The sequence below is a fragment of the Polypterus senegalus genome, chromosome 1 (genome assembly GCF_016835505.1).
Source record: "Polypterus senegalus isolate Bchr_013 chromosome 1, ASM1683550v1, whole genome shotgun sequence".
Classification (NCBI taxonomy): domain Eukaryota; kingdom Metazoa; phylum Chordata; class Cladistia; order Polypteriformes; family Polypteridae; genus Polypterus; species Polypterus senegalus.
The window spans coordinates 100,692,828-100,707,887 of record NC_053154.1 but is presented as its reverse complement, the minus strand read 5'-3'; the positions used below and the strand labels follow the sequence as shown (position 1 = coordinate 100,707,887).

Genomic DNA, 15,060 nt, shown 5'->3' with positions numbered 1-15,060 from the left:
GTTTGTATTCACGTGTTACAGCTCAATAACAGGCAGGTTAAATGATTTGTTCAGGGTCACACAGCGAGAAGGAGGCCAGGAATGAATTGACTCCCTTGTGGTTTCAAGTTTACTGTATTGTCACTAGGCCACAATGATTTAGTGGCCCCACTGAAATAGGTGGTTGACAGGGGTGATTGCAAAGATGCCAAACACTAACCTGACTGAGCAAAATTTCCAGGAAGAACAGCAACAACAAGTATGTCACTAACATAAAAGGGGAGCATCATTCCCAAATTTAACCTGGCATCTGTCAGACTGGAGCAAAAGCACAGGTGTCACCAGCTGCAGTGGTGTCTGGACTTGTGCCATCAATTGGTTTCTCCTGTCATATATTTTCTACCCACAGCTTCATACCCTTTTTGGGTGGGTTAGACTGTGAGATGAGAGCCAGGGTCTTTCAGGCCCACTGGCAAATAATTGACACGGTTTGGGGGTTTAATGGAACTTTTAAGGGTTTTAATGATTCTGTCCTTCCATTGCAGCAAAAGCTCATGTCAATGTGAAAGTTTACAGCAGCTGATGCGCCTTGTAAACCAAACTTGAAAGCAATTAAAAAGAAAAAAGGAAAAAAAAAAAAAAAGACCCGTCTCCTAAGCCAAGCTGCAAAATACAGTTTCTTCATAGGTTGCAAGAAGCTAAAATCATTAGGGAAATGGGAGGCAAGGCCATCTTCATTCAAAATCAGACAGCCGCCTTGATTGGCTGAGTTTGTGATGTCACAGTTAATATAGTGCAGAGTTATATCTGTATCAAACACATCTCTAAGAATCAGGAACTTTCTACAAAAAGTAAATACAGTCCCCAGCCACCTCTTCCAAAACGAACAGGGAACATTAGGCTTACTGTGTAATGTTAAAACTGGACAAGCTGGTGGAGTGAAAGGAGCTGAAGCCTTTCAACTGTGGAAATACAGATTTAAGAAAAAAGGAAAGAAGAGTGCCGTGGAGAGCCGCACCAAGTGATGCCATGCGCTTCTGAAAGCTTCAGAGTCGCCCCGGAAATATCGCTTGGGCCTGAGACTTCGCTCTGAAGGCCTGCAGAATGGAAGGCTATCTCATCAACCCTGTAAGTAGACTTGCGAGTGGACTTATAGCATTGAAATTCCAGTATGTACAGGAGGGCACTCCGCCTGCCATATATTTAAAGACGGTGTCAATTAGTTTAATGCAGAAACACGAAAGAAGGCTTCTGTTTGGGCTGAAAAAGTACAGCACACACCAATTTCAAAGCAAGGCATTGCCTGTAAAACACATTTATAATGGACAAGGCTAATAACTGAAAATAAGGCAGAGCTTAAATAAAATAAATATGATACAGGTGCCTACTCTGGCAAAACAGAATGGAGGAAAGCTCTTAATCATAAAATGAATGGAAAAATTAGAGGTAGGGCAATAAAGTAGTGATCAGTGCTTTTAAAAGTTAAAAAGCAATGATTCAAAAGTTAGCTCTTCATCCTAAACTTTTTATATATTTATTTCAAAGCAAAATAATGCACAGTCTCATCTATGTCATGTTTAACACAATGGGAATTATATAAAACAAATCAATTCGTTATTCCATAAAACATTGTGTTATAAGAAGTAAATAGACAACAGAAATCTTGCAGTCAATTAGAATCGCTTGAAAAAAATGCGATACACTCGCACACCCACAGACCCAAAATTGAATTATTAAAATAAATAAATGATGAACAGCAAATAAAAGTTAAAAATTATAGAGTCCATCTGTTGTATTGAAATTAATGCCATACCGGCAAAATAGCATCCGTTTAAATTGCACAGTAAAAAATAGTCTGTTGGTATTTAAAAATAACGAGTTAAGCTTTTCCGATTCACATAAAAATAACAAATGTCGCGCGGAGTTTTCACTTACAGAGCCTGAAACAATAAATTCTGTCCGTCGTAATTCAATTGTACCTTTAATGTCGATCTCTTTTATACAACTTCAAATCTTTCTAAGTGAATTATTATGCACAAAAATGTTCCAAGACAAAATAAGAATTGCAAAAGCAAAACTTAATGCTCCAATTCTTTTAAGCGTTAAATTTGTCTTTTTTTTACTTCACCAGCTGTTGGTAAACCTTCATCTACTGTAACTGAAATCCTCGATCATTTTTTCCCCAAGTTATTCTTTATACATGTCTATATTCGTTAATATTCTATTTGAATTTCTTCTTTTCTTTTGTGATCAAGTTCATCACCAGTTTTTTCTGTTTTATTTTTACCTAATAATACGGCATTGAGGAACACCATTTCGATTTGCCTGTTTTTTTTTTCTTTGTTTTTTATTTTGTTATATTTTAGACGCATATGTGTGCGCATATATTAAATATTGTTTCTCAGGTTCTCGATCTTAAACGCTCCTTGCTAAATATCCGTTTCAGTTTATTTATGGCGTCCTTTATTCGCTTTCACTTTTACGGGTTTTTTTTTTTTTTTTCTTTACTGCACAGGATAATTTAGCAAGACTGCTAAAGGCGAGGGAGCAGACAATCAGGAGCACTAGATGCCTTTTGGTCACAAGTTTAACGCTATCAGTTATGATTTTTTTGTGCTTCTGTTTTGAGTCTATTACACAATGCGGTCTTTTAATAAAACTTTAGGGCGATTTTTTTTATAAAATGTTTTGAACGAAAACTGCTTACGAATAGAGTTGTTTGCCTGAAATCCTGGATATTTCTCTTATTTTTATCTCCATCCTGTGTCTTTTTATTTAACAGCAGGCAGAAGAAATGATCTACGATCCAGAAATGTACCGCCCTCCAGCTCACGACTACTACAACTATCTGAGCAGCGACGGGGATAGCCACGGAGGTGCGTAGCTCTGAAACGCCGGGTTGGGCCATCACTAGAATGGGGGATACGAAATGATAGACAAGGGAGTGCGGGCGCTCGGGACCGTTAGCCCCGTTAGCCTGGCAGGTCCCCGGATGTCAACAGAGGGCTGACGGGCAATAAAGGCGCACACGCTTGTAACACTTTATTGTGGGAGGCAGTTGAAGTCAAGGCCACGGCAGGTTGCGCAGTAAACCATCACCTGAACCTACAGTTGTGTGGATGGAAAAAAAAGGTTGGAATGAGAGTCCTGAAGGTGTCGAACTCGACATAAATGTGTGCCTGGAGGTAACAGAAAAGGAGGACCCCTGGGGACAGAAAAAACGAAAGAGAAATCAAACCAAGGGGTGAATACTTTCTGTTATTCCGATGGAGCTGTACATGATATTGCATTTGCCCAATATACAGAGGATGGATAATTTCACTCCGAAAAAGTAAAAGCGCCACATTTTATTGGTTAAAGCTTTACGTGGCGAGTGCAATTGTGTATACTTGCATGGGCAAACATGCACACTTGACGTTCGCTTACAGTCGCAATTCAGTTTTGTGTCAAAATGGAGTTTGCCCAGTGTGTCTTCAGACAGTAAATGAGTGCAGAAAGTGGATGTGAGTTCGAATCAACTATCGTGTTAGACAAAAGGAATCTAAAATTTAGCAGTTTGTTCCTTAGGGGTGGTTAAGGAGCGTGAATTTAGAATTGCAAGCATCTCTCTGTGTATTTTCAAGATGGGCACCACCTGAGATAGGCTAGATAGTTAGGTCCAGCCATTACAATGAACTTCTCTCCTGTTGCCTTCTCGTCATTTTATTTAAATGCAGTATTTTATCCTTTGAGTGAAAGGCTCATCAATAAAAGTGCTATCAAAGTTCGCTTTAACAATTTTGTAATAGGAAGGATTGCAGTGTTAAAACAATTTAACGCTTTGCGGCCGACGCCTATACAAATACAAAACCTGTCACGAGTGAGTGAGAAAATGGAACATGAGGCAAGTTTCCTCCATGCCGCCTAACTGCAAAAATAGCCGTATAACATCTGATTTGCAATCATGTAGAAAACTAACACCACTTTTTGAGGTTATTGTGTAGTGGGTAGTGCCGCCATCTCAGGGCTCTGTTGCCCATGGCTCTGTGCAGCCTGCACATTCTTGTCGAGTTTTCCTGCAACAACCCTAAAGATGTGCTGGTTAGGGTGATTATCTGTTTATTTACGTGTGAGTGGACCTTGCCTTACACTGGCACCATGTCTAGGGCTGTTTCCTGACTTGTATACAGTGCTGCTGGGATAGGCTCCAGCCTCCTGAGACACTGAGCTGGATTAGGTAAGGTTTAGAGTATGAAACAGTCCTGTATGTGATGCCTGGCCTTTATAGGGTACTCACAACTGATCAATCCTAAAGAGCATATATGGATTATAGAAAGAAAGTGGTGTGTTACACAGGGAGTACATGAAAAATCTGCTCATAAGCCATGCCACACTACCACCCTAGTCCAAGTGCTGTTTGTGCAGTGAGGGCACCAAGAAAAAAAAATCCCTAGCAACAGATTAATTGTTGTTTTAGCAAATACATAACTGTCACATAAATGAACAAAACATGCTCTCCAAAGAGTCAAATATTCTGAATTAATTTATGTGTTTAAATAAATCTGTATCTTTGTATGTACTAATTCCGTATTTATCAATTAGTGTAATCTATACCTGCATTTAACCTGAGAATTTGTTCACAGTGCTCTGTGCCTGCACTCAGTGAAGAGTGCTATACAAAAATAAGCTGTTATGCATTGTATCATATAATCATTCTAGGGATTTGCTGCTTCTGCACATAATTAAGTAGAATTTAAAAATGTTTATCAATATTATGAACTAAGCCTGAAAAATTAATTTATAAAAGAATGGATCTGCCTGCTGACTTGCTTACTTCTTTTACAGTTCCAGGGAGTCACAGGAACAGTTAAACTGTCCCAGGTGGGGCATTAGTACATGGCAGAAATCAGAATACTGCACACATACAGTACAAATTCATCCATCTTTCTATTATGGCAATTGTTTAAGTCAGTTCAGGGTTCCAAGGGCTGGAGCCACTCCCAGCAGCAACAAACACAATGTAGGAACTGGCCCTAGATGAAGCAACAGTCTAATGCTGGGCACACATAGGCACTTAAACAGACTTGATCATTCAAGGCCAATAAACCTGACATGCCTGCGTTTAGGATATGGGAAGAAAAAACAGAGTGCCCAGTGAAAAAAAAAACAAAACCCAGGGAGACATTGGAGGAATAAGCAAACTCTGTGACAGTGAAGCTGTGAGGCAGCAGTGCTAAGCACACATTTACTGTATTCCCACAAAGTGGGACAATTTAGGAACAATACCTGGCCTGACAGCTTGCTTCTGGAGAGTACGAGGAAACTAATGTTGACACAGGTATAACAAATACATTCAGCACTGAAGGCAATCCAGTCCAAAATGAGATGTAAGGTTTTAATTACATGTTAAGTATAAAACAATGTAGTACACCTAAGGAAAATAACTAAATGCTCTTCTAGTTTCCTAATCAAATTACAAACAAGAGATGACTGACAAATTCTGATCAGTTCTAATCATTTGGGTTAAACAATGGGGTTCTATTGTTGAAATAAGCCGTGGTTGCTTACACTTTCTACGTGCATAATCCAACAGTATACGTGCACAAAGTGGTTTTCTAGCCATTCTGAGAGCAGCGGGCCTATTTCCCTGTAAGCCTTTACAGGTGCTAATTTGCATACAATAAAGAGCCTTTTTAGTTTTAGTAAGATTTTTAAACTGTTATGCAAAGTACCTTCAGCATTTGTGTGGATTATTCTATATGGAATCACAAAATCTTTGAAATCTAGAGAATTTTGAGCATAGAAGAAAAAAACCATAAACATTCTGTATACAGAAACATCTGGTGTTTAATAAGGCCTTTAAAGAAGTTTTCCGTCTTGAAGGACCTTCAGTCCTTTAATTTACTGCACAAGTCAGTTGTTTGACCAATGATGTCCTCAATATTAAAAATAATTCTTCTCAAACTGAGAGGCTAACTGTGTGTTCTGACCAGGAGCCAGTTTACCTTTAAAGACCGTCGAGGGTAGTTTTGAAAATGCTGAAAAGAAATCATACAGGAATGAGTAGATATGGTGCAAGATTGAAAAAAAAAGAAAATAAGTACCCCAGGTAGCGTAATAAGAAGTGTCAGCTTGAGTGTGTTAGCAAAGAAAGGGAACGAGCTGGCTCAAGAAAGTCAAAATACGAAGGGCAGGATGCTGATGCAGGCGTGTCCCATGGTGTGTATGAGTATGTGTGTGTGTGTGTGAATTTGTCTTACTGAGGAACGTAGTCATTGTGGGTCAGTCCGGCAAGCTCATGCAAAACTGTGACCGAGTTGCACAACAGTTCTGCATCCGGCTCCGTCACCATCTCAGAGTCGGTGGACATGTTGTTTTGCTAGATTCAGTAGCTCTGAGCTTTACGCACACACATTATACTTAATTTAACTCTGGGAATGTCAATAATTTCTTGCTTTTTATATTATTAATGATTCCTAACTTCACCCTCACCTAAATATTATAGCTGAAGAATACACAAAAGAAATAAACAAACTTAATGGGGCCTACTTCACAATTCTGTTTTTTTAGCCATTTCTAGAGGAATTTTATCACAATTCTGACAAAATAATAATGATGAAGATGTTAAGAAGAGTGGGTGACGTTGTGGCAAAATGGTTAGCACGGCTGCCAGACAAATCCCGGGCTCTAGGTTTGATTTCCAGTCATTAGTTGTGTAGAGTTTGCATGCTCTCTCCATGTGTGCATGAGTTTTCCTCTTGGTATTTTGGTTTTTCTTCCACTCCCCAAAGGTATGCAGGTTAGATTGATTGGCAATTCTAAAATTGCTCCCTGTGATAGACTGGTGCCCTGTACAGGGTGTTTTCCAGTTCTTCTTTGCAGGATAGGTGTGGGCTGCCCTCAGGTTTTAAAATATTCTGTGTGTACGAAGGGGGAGTCAAGCTAAAGTTAAAAAATGGAATTTATTAGAAGATGGATCAAACCTTAATAAAACTGATCATGTCATTTGTCGATGTAGTCTCCACCCTTCTCAATGCACTTGCGCCACCTGCCTGGAAGTGCCTGAATTCTAGCAGTACAAAAGGTTTTTTGTTGTCCTCAAAACCACTCGTGCACCACTTTCTTCACCTTGTCATCTGTCTTGAATCGGTGACCACCATAATATTAATAATGTACTAATATCAAAGTTTAACTACATGATGTCTGAAAAGGACCCAAGCAGTAACAAGGACAAGTTCTTATTATCTGATACTGTGTAGAGTGTGGGCTTGAGCACAATGAGAAATAATAAATGAAAGGCGATTCCATAGTTATCACAAGTCCAGGACCAGACTTCAAATGCCAGCCTCTTTATCGTCTGCATAGAGTTTGCACTTTTCACTCTCATTCTCTAATATGACAAATCCCCAAGAATATTTACTGAAATAAGTAAGCTATAGGGTGGACAACAGATGATGTCTAGTAACTGGACTGTACAATCTGCAGCTCTCTGTTGAGGTTTATTATGTTTCCTTTAAGTTTTTGTCAATCACATACACAAGCAGACGTTTGCCTTTGTATTAGATCTGTCATAGACCACCAATTCCAACAATGTGGGAGTAGGAATAAACCTGAAACTTATATGGGGCATGGAGTCCTCCACAGTGTTATCAGGTACATGGAAGGAGAACAAGTGTGAAGATAGGAGAATAAAGGTGAGCAGATGTAAAGGGGTGAAATTGAAAGCAAGAGAAGAGTACAAATGGGGTGAATGTTGAGAAGGAACACAGGTGAATGAGAATGAGAAACATAAGGAGACAGTGGAGGACAGAAACATAAAGAGAGATTGAGAAAGTTAGAGGAGCGATGGTGCTAGTGAGAGAGACTTTTTGTTTCTTTGGTGAGGTCTCTCTTGATTCTGTGTAGAAACGTAAGTATTTATTGTATGAGCGCTCCTTTGGATTTAAAATATGAACAGCAGGCAGTATTAAAATATGAAAACAAAACAAATGAGCACCTTCAAGTACAGATGATGGCAATGTTAATACTCTTGTTCGTTCTCTCGTGTCCTTTGCTGTAGCCTGCACTGGAAAAAAAGTAAGATCATAAACTAGGTGGAAGGGAGGATGTGTGAAGAGAAACAAATATGTATATAGTAGGAAGAAGACAGAGGGAGAGATTATACTTGATGTGATCGTTTTTTTTATGAAATAAACATCCATCCATCCATCCATTATACAACCCGCTATATCCTAACTACAGGGTCACGGGGGTAAGTTGGAGCCAATCCCAGCCAACACAGGGCGCAAGGCAAGAAACAAACCCCGGGCAGGGCGCCAGTCCACCGCAGGGCACACACACTTGGGACAATTTAGAATCACCAATGCACCTAACCTGCATGTGTTTGGACTGTGGAAGGAAATCAGAGCACCCGGAGGAAACCCACGCAGACACGGGGAGAACATGCAAACTACACGCAGGGTGGACCCGGGAAGCAAACCCGGGTCTCCTAACTGCGAGGCAGCAGCGGTACCCACTGTGCCACTGTGCCTCCTGAAATAAACATGAGTGGGGAATGACATCATCAAATGAATGAACATAATTATACAAATACATACCTATGGGGGTTGTTCTGCCTACATTAAGGCTTATTTATTGCATGGCACACTCATGCACACACCTACACTCACAATGGGTCACTCACAATGGCTCAATTTAGAGCCATCTGGTAGCCTAAAAAGTATATACTGTATTTTGATGAGGGAGGAAAAGTAGAGTATCCAGACTCACATCAAGAAAATGGCAGTCTTCTCACAGACAATGATGTGGTTATTACATACATTTGGGTGTTTTGAACTGTTAATTACCCGCACAGATTACTGTACTACTGTACCACCCTTCTTACTCTTTCTACATTCCTTAATTCTTTATATAAAGGAGGTACAGTACACAAGATCTATTTTTATTCCTGTAACCTCAGTTGAGTTTATATATATTTTTTAATGCTACCTTATTCCTCACACCGATATAGTAGCTTTTAGATGATTTGAATTTGGCAATCAAGGAGTAGAAGTGGCAAAACTCACGTGAATGAAAGTAAAAATTAGATGATGGAGTATGAGTATAGGAAGAATGTAAATTGTGGAATGACAATATGGAAGAAGAAATTGGGAGAGAAATGAAGACCCCAGAATACACTGCTACTCTACTGCTTAGCCCAGTGGTAGAGACCAGACAGATGCCTACTAATCCTATCAGGTTCTGGGGAACATTACAAGTTGGAAAGGGGAGGAATCTAGCAAGAGGCCACTGCATTTTTGGAGTTATGGGGGCACTAAGCTGTGATTTACATTTTTTCACAGAGCACTGCTGGGACTATCATGCACATCACTTGCACAATCCGGAGTTTGAACCCTTCCCTGATAATCACTTTACTGAACTACAGAGTGTTGCCCCCGTGCACCTGCAGCAACTGCACCGCTACACGGATATTGACCCCATGCACGCCATAGACCCAGGACTGGGAGGCGCGAACCTGGCAATACCTCCACAGGTGAGTCGGTGCTGAATGTGATAAAAGTAAGTGTTGCCCTTAAAATGTTCAAGTCCATTTGTATATATGCACTTGGCATGTGAGTTCAAATCCAAAGGTTTGGCTTCACTGCTTTTAAAAGTAAGCCTGATGAGCAAGGTGAAAGCCTGTTTCATGGCTGTGTTCAGTTATAATACAAATGTGTAGTAATGACAAGGATCACTCAGAAGATGGCTATTAGTTTTGTTAGAGATGCCATGGGGGAGAAGGATTTAAGTGTCAGCCAAAACAGTAGGTGATATCCTTGAAAACCAGAATATACAGAATAAGAAATCTGAGAGCAGCCAGGCTGTCCAGCTTGTTCCTGCAGTAGTGAAATGTAAATGACTCAAAGAAAGAAGTCAGTCCGAATGGGCTGATGGATCCAACTACTTAGGAGAATGAGAACCACCACCACCACCCTTGCCCGCCCCTTCCTACTCGGCCCCCATGGGCACTCAGTGTTAGAGCAGCACCACATCCTGTCCAACAGGTTTGAAATTTCACTTCTGAGCCCAGCCTCTGCTCACTTTCCATTTCTACTCTCTAGTTCTGCTTTCAGTGAGGTTTGCAACTTGAATCCTACTCTGACCTTATCTGTATCGGTTATCAGCAGGTCCTGTGGCTCAGCGGCTAAAGAGTGTAAAACCAGACACTTCCCAGCTTAGCAACTTACTACCCAAAGACATATAAAGCCTAGTCTTCTCATGTGTGGCCTTCATGCTCCATTGTCCAGGTTGGATCTTGATGTGCTTGTCTATGTGTGTCTCATATAAGCCACCTTGGATACCAATTTATAAATACTCTAAGGCTAGTGGCCTCCTACATTCCAGCATGCATCAGTTATCCAAATCATTTGACAAATGCAAGCTCAATATCACCTCAGATAATCACTCTCTTTGCAACCTTGAACCAAGCTGCTTCATCTTGTGCTTTTCAGAAAATGTTGTGGGGTAATATAATGTAAATCGCTGGTCAGTGTGATCCTGGGCCAGTTCCTACACTGGTAGCTTCCCAATTCAAATGTTAGCATATATCAGTTAATCAAATCACTACCAAGTGAGCACTTGATAGGAGGCTATGCGCTATGTTAAGAGAATTTTAACTCTCTGCTTAGTCTCTCCCTGTCACTGCCAAGTCGATACCAGTTCAGCCACTGACTCATGAGTGTATTTCTGTGTGTGACCACCTTTAATACTTTTACATGTGAACAGACAATTCCAGCGCCAGTAACTTCCCAGTTTAAGTATCAGTGTGCACCACTTTGTCAAGTGATCACAACTGGCCTTGCACTTTATAAGTCACCATTTAACTGAATAAAAAAATGTTAAAGCTAAGTGACCTGAAGTCCCAGTTCAGTCACTGACTGGCCCATTATTCCATGAGCCACATTCATCTAATTTGCTCATGTACTCGAGAAGAGATGACACACTCCAACGGGTAAGCTTTCAGACCGGTTCAGGTGCATCTCAGACACTCATGGACAAGTGTGCTGTAGGAGGCAGTGGAAATGTATAGACAGATTGTTTTGTGTGTTCCTGAGCCTAGTCATCTCTCCCCAATCTGTCCTTCAGAGGAAGTTGTGTCAACCAGTGGCTTCCTGCATCACTTAGTCAACTCTTGTCAACTATGTTATGCACTTTAGTGGAGACTATGTGACCCAGTTCAGTTCCCGAGCCCAGCTGGTGGATCAGTGTACTTCTGAGTCAGGTCTCCTCATATCTTTGTGTTTGTCACAGGGGGTGTTGTGAATCAGTGGGAAAACATTCTAATTCATCACTTAACCAAGTTAAATTTTGCGAGTTACATGCTTCAAAGCAGTGCTTGTGATCAGGGAGCTCTTGTCACAATTCAAGTTTATCTAACAAATGACTGTTGTGTCCTAAAACTAGATTTTCTCTGTCTCCTTGTGCTTTTTGGAAACTGCTATGTGAGCACAGTGAATTCTTCTTTTAGACTATTCTCTGCTTTTGTAGTCTGTTTTCCAAGCCCAATTTAGCTCTTTCGTTTTTAGTCTTTTTAACTAGAAAGTTATTCACTCTCATTCACACTAATTATGTTTTGAAAGAACTTTTCAATAGTGAGCACCTTCCAATTATTATTCAGTGTCTTACATTTTTTATTTTATACTATTGCCAGATACATGAAAAAGGAGGTGCAACCAAACTCGAAACTCTTCTGTTAGGGTCACTGACAACACCTAACCTACTCAGCACACTAACTTTTCAGCCCTGAGAGCTAGGTGAAAGGAAAGAAGAAATCTGATTTATATTTCTTCTCAGGCCAGAAAGGCGCTATACAGCCAGTTCACAGGCAGATAACAGCTGCAGCTTGGAGTCAGACTTTGCACAATGTTCCCATCTGAGTTTGGCTCACCGCACTCAAACTGCTCCCCCGTGGTCGAAATTTCGTAATTTGCTTCAAAAATACTCCCTGCCGAAAAGAGATAGTGGTCACCGCATCTCACTGTTAACCCTGCGTGCACTGGGCAGCAAAGCAATGGCTTTGCAAATCACTTCTTGAAGGTCTTAGAAAGGCCGCTATACTAGTGGATTTGATGGGCTTCTGCATATGGTTCTGGGACAACAATTCTCTCCGTATGTCATAAGGTCCATGGTGAGAGCCCTGGACAGGTAGAACCTTGACCCAAAAGTCTCCATTTCCTTAAAGGAGCAGTGTCTAATTTAGTGTGGACTGTGTCATATTGCCATTTTTAGCAGCTGCCCCTGAATTTCATTGCATAAGGTAAATAAGTGGGTACACAGTAGAAGGTTACACAGTTTTCCAAAAGCCCTGCAGTGCAGGAACACTTACATCAAGTCTAAGTGGACAATCACATTTCATCCTGCTCAGAAACATTGTTTTGAAATTTGGCACGTCTGAACAAAAGTCTGAAAACATCTTGCAGTGGGGAAAAAAGCAGCTACTGTAATGCCAAGTCTTTTGAAGGCACCCATGTAACCACTGTGACCCCGATGTTTGCTCAGCATTAACCTAAAAGACTCCTTAATAGTTGAATTTTTTTAGAAACCCCTTGGCAAAATCCCCCATTGGTATTAAGTCATGCTCCAACTTATGATGAAAGATCAGAAAGACCTTTGGAAATTCTAAATACGAGTAAAGCAGCATGAGGTTAGTGTCAACTTCCAGATAGCCGTCTCACGCAAGCAGAGTTACCCAACTCCCAGCAGGCCTGCAGGCAGTTATGCTAACTCATCGTTTGCTGGCTTGTGGATTGTTGACCGTTACTGGGGTCTGATGTGCACAAGCAGGGTGTCATTGAAATGCAGATGGGAAGTAGAAGAGCTGCTTTGTAAGGACATCCACAGCACAAGGAAAGAAGCAAGACAAGGCTATTCTTTAGTGTCCCACTAATTCAGACCTGGGATAGGTGGGTAACAGAAAATTACACACTTTTACCACTGCTGAACTTCACCTTCCTGAATAACTGAATGCTAAGGAACCTTTCTCCAACCAAACCAGTGGTTCCAAAGAAACTGACCACTAAGTCTTTTGGAGAAGGATTAGCTTTTTGAAGCACAGGAATTCCCCAACCAACATCAAGGAATTAAGGAAGTTTAAAGTGAAGTGGATCTGTTTGTGTAGTAGAGCAGCATCATGTGTTTAGAAATTCTTCACTGAACTCATATATGCCCACGCACACTTGACGCCTAAGTACAGAGTGGAGGCATTGTTTTATTGTAGCTCCCCCATGTGGTACATTCTGAATAATCAGATGAAAGTGTAATTGAAAGGAAAAGCAACACAAGTATAGTACAGATGCTATAGCTTTTTGGAAACTTTCTAGAAAGGGGAGAGTGGATAATGTGCCATGAAAAACTGAGTGATACCTTGTTTCATGTCAAGGTTTTTGCTTTTCAGTTCCAGGTAGATAGAGATGGATGCTTCTTTGAGTTTTGAAATTGAGATTAATCTTTAGTGTTTGGAATTCAACAGAGATTATAAACCTTAATAAAATGATGACATACAATTTTTTTACAATTTACAAATAAACATCTGACATAATGATTTTGGAAGAAAAAGTCCATATACGCACACATACTGATTCACCTGAGGCAGTTATACAGAATACACATAATCTCCTCCTCCATATATGCCTGTGTAGTCTATACTGATGTGAATACCATATCTCATTATACCTAACAGACATGTTTCCTCTGTCAAACCTGTCATATATTTCAGGTTTATGTTTGCTCTGATGTGAGTACTCCTTCTCCTAGCATGTGATTGACAAGTGTGTTGTGTGTTCTGCTTTGATCTGAGTGTTGTTTCTCCCCAGTTATGAGTCTTATGTCTCCTATGATGTGAACATCAAAGGTGATATGGATACATGGATAATTTATAGTGTATTGTGAAGAGTATTCCATTTTTTTTAATTCATGTATGCCTGGTACTTTCTGCTGTTTGCATGTCTAGTTCTGTAATTAATTAATGGACAGATAGTGCTTTGCTCCATTTATGCTATTCACTTTCAAAATACTTTGTGCCTTTATGCATTCACTATGTAATTAGTAAAGTTTGCATATGTATATGTATGTGCAGTATATTTATATGTACTATATACTGTATGTATATGTTTGCATTGTAACTGCACACATGTCACAGTGCTCTGCACCTGCACTCAGTAAACTGAGCTGAGTTGAATTAAATATAGGTATGATGAATTTTCAGATAGTTGTCATGCTTCCCCAATATCCGTGTCATCTCATTTACATGCTTGTCATGTGTTTTCATCTATGTATGTCAAACATCTCCTGATAAGTGTGTAATTTCCATTGTGACAGATGGGGGCGCTATCGCTCCCTTGAACCCCTGTCCAAGACTCCAGACACCAAGTAAAAGTCCAAAAGTTGACTTTATTCTTCTCCAACAGTGCACAAAGCACAATACTCACCACAATACTCATACAATAAACCAATAATCACTACAATAAATTCTCCACCATTCCCAGACGCGTTGCCACCCTTCCACCCAGCTCAGCTCGCCGTCTGGGAGCTCCCACAATTCTTTTATAGTCCCTGCCCCGGAAGTGTTCCAATCCACAGTCCATGTGATCTTCTATCACTTCCGGGTCAGATCAAAAGTCCTTTTCTTCACCCACTTCTGCCGTCGCTCTGCCTATGACGCACTTCCGGGTTATAGGGCACATATGACTCTTTGTTCCTCCCTGTAGCTCCCTCTTGCAGCCCCTGTAGTATCCAGCAGGGCTGTGGATGAAAACTCCATTGTCCACGATTCCCTGCTGGTCTTCGGGGCACCTCCATACTGCAGGGAGGGCTCCATCTGGCGGCCTGGGGGTATTGGCCGGGATGACATGCCGGCCATAGACCTCGCCGTGTATGCATGTCTTGTCTCTTCTAACAGCCATATCATGCCTTTTCTGGTATTTGTCTGTGCCTTACATTTTCAGATTGTCTCAATGTGCAGGTACATGTCTCCACTAATATTATTGTAAAGTTTTGATACAAATGTGTTGCCTGTTCTGGCACATGTCTAATGTCTCCTTCAACATGAGCATTTATTCACCTGAG

The 15,060-nt window shown here is 40.6% G+C and overlaps 1 protein-coding gene across 1 annotated transcript in view; it reads left to right on the top strand.

Moving 5' to 3' along the window:
* Positions 1 to 786: 786 nt before the first annotated feature.
* Positions 787 to 15,060, top strand: part of spi1b (Spi-1 proto-oncogene b) — a 28,951-nt gene continuing 14,677 nt past the window's right edge. The window contains exons 1-3 of the mRNA XM_039754176.1: positions 787 to 1,107; positions 2,762 to 2,855; positions 9,300 to 9,490. Coding sequence (XP_039610110.1) covers positions 1,084 to 1,107; positions 2,762 to 2,855; positions 9,300 to 9,490 — 309 coding nt within the window. The 5' untranslated portion in view covers positions 787 to 1,083. The remainder of the gene's footprint in view (positions 1,108 to 2,761; positions 2,856 to 9,299; positions 9,491 to 15,060) is intronic.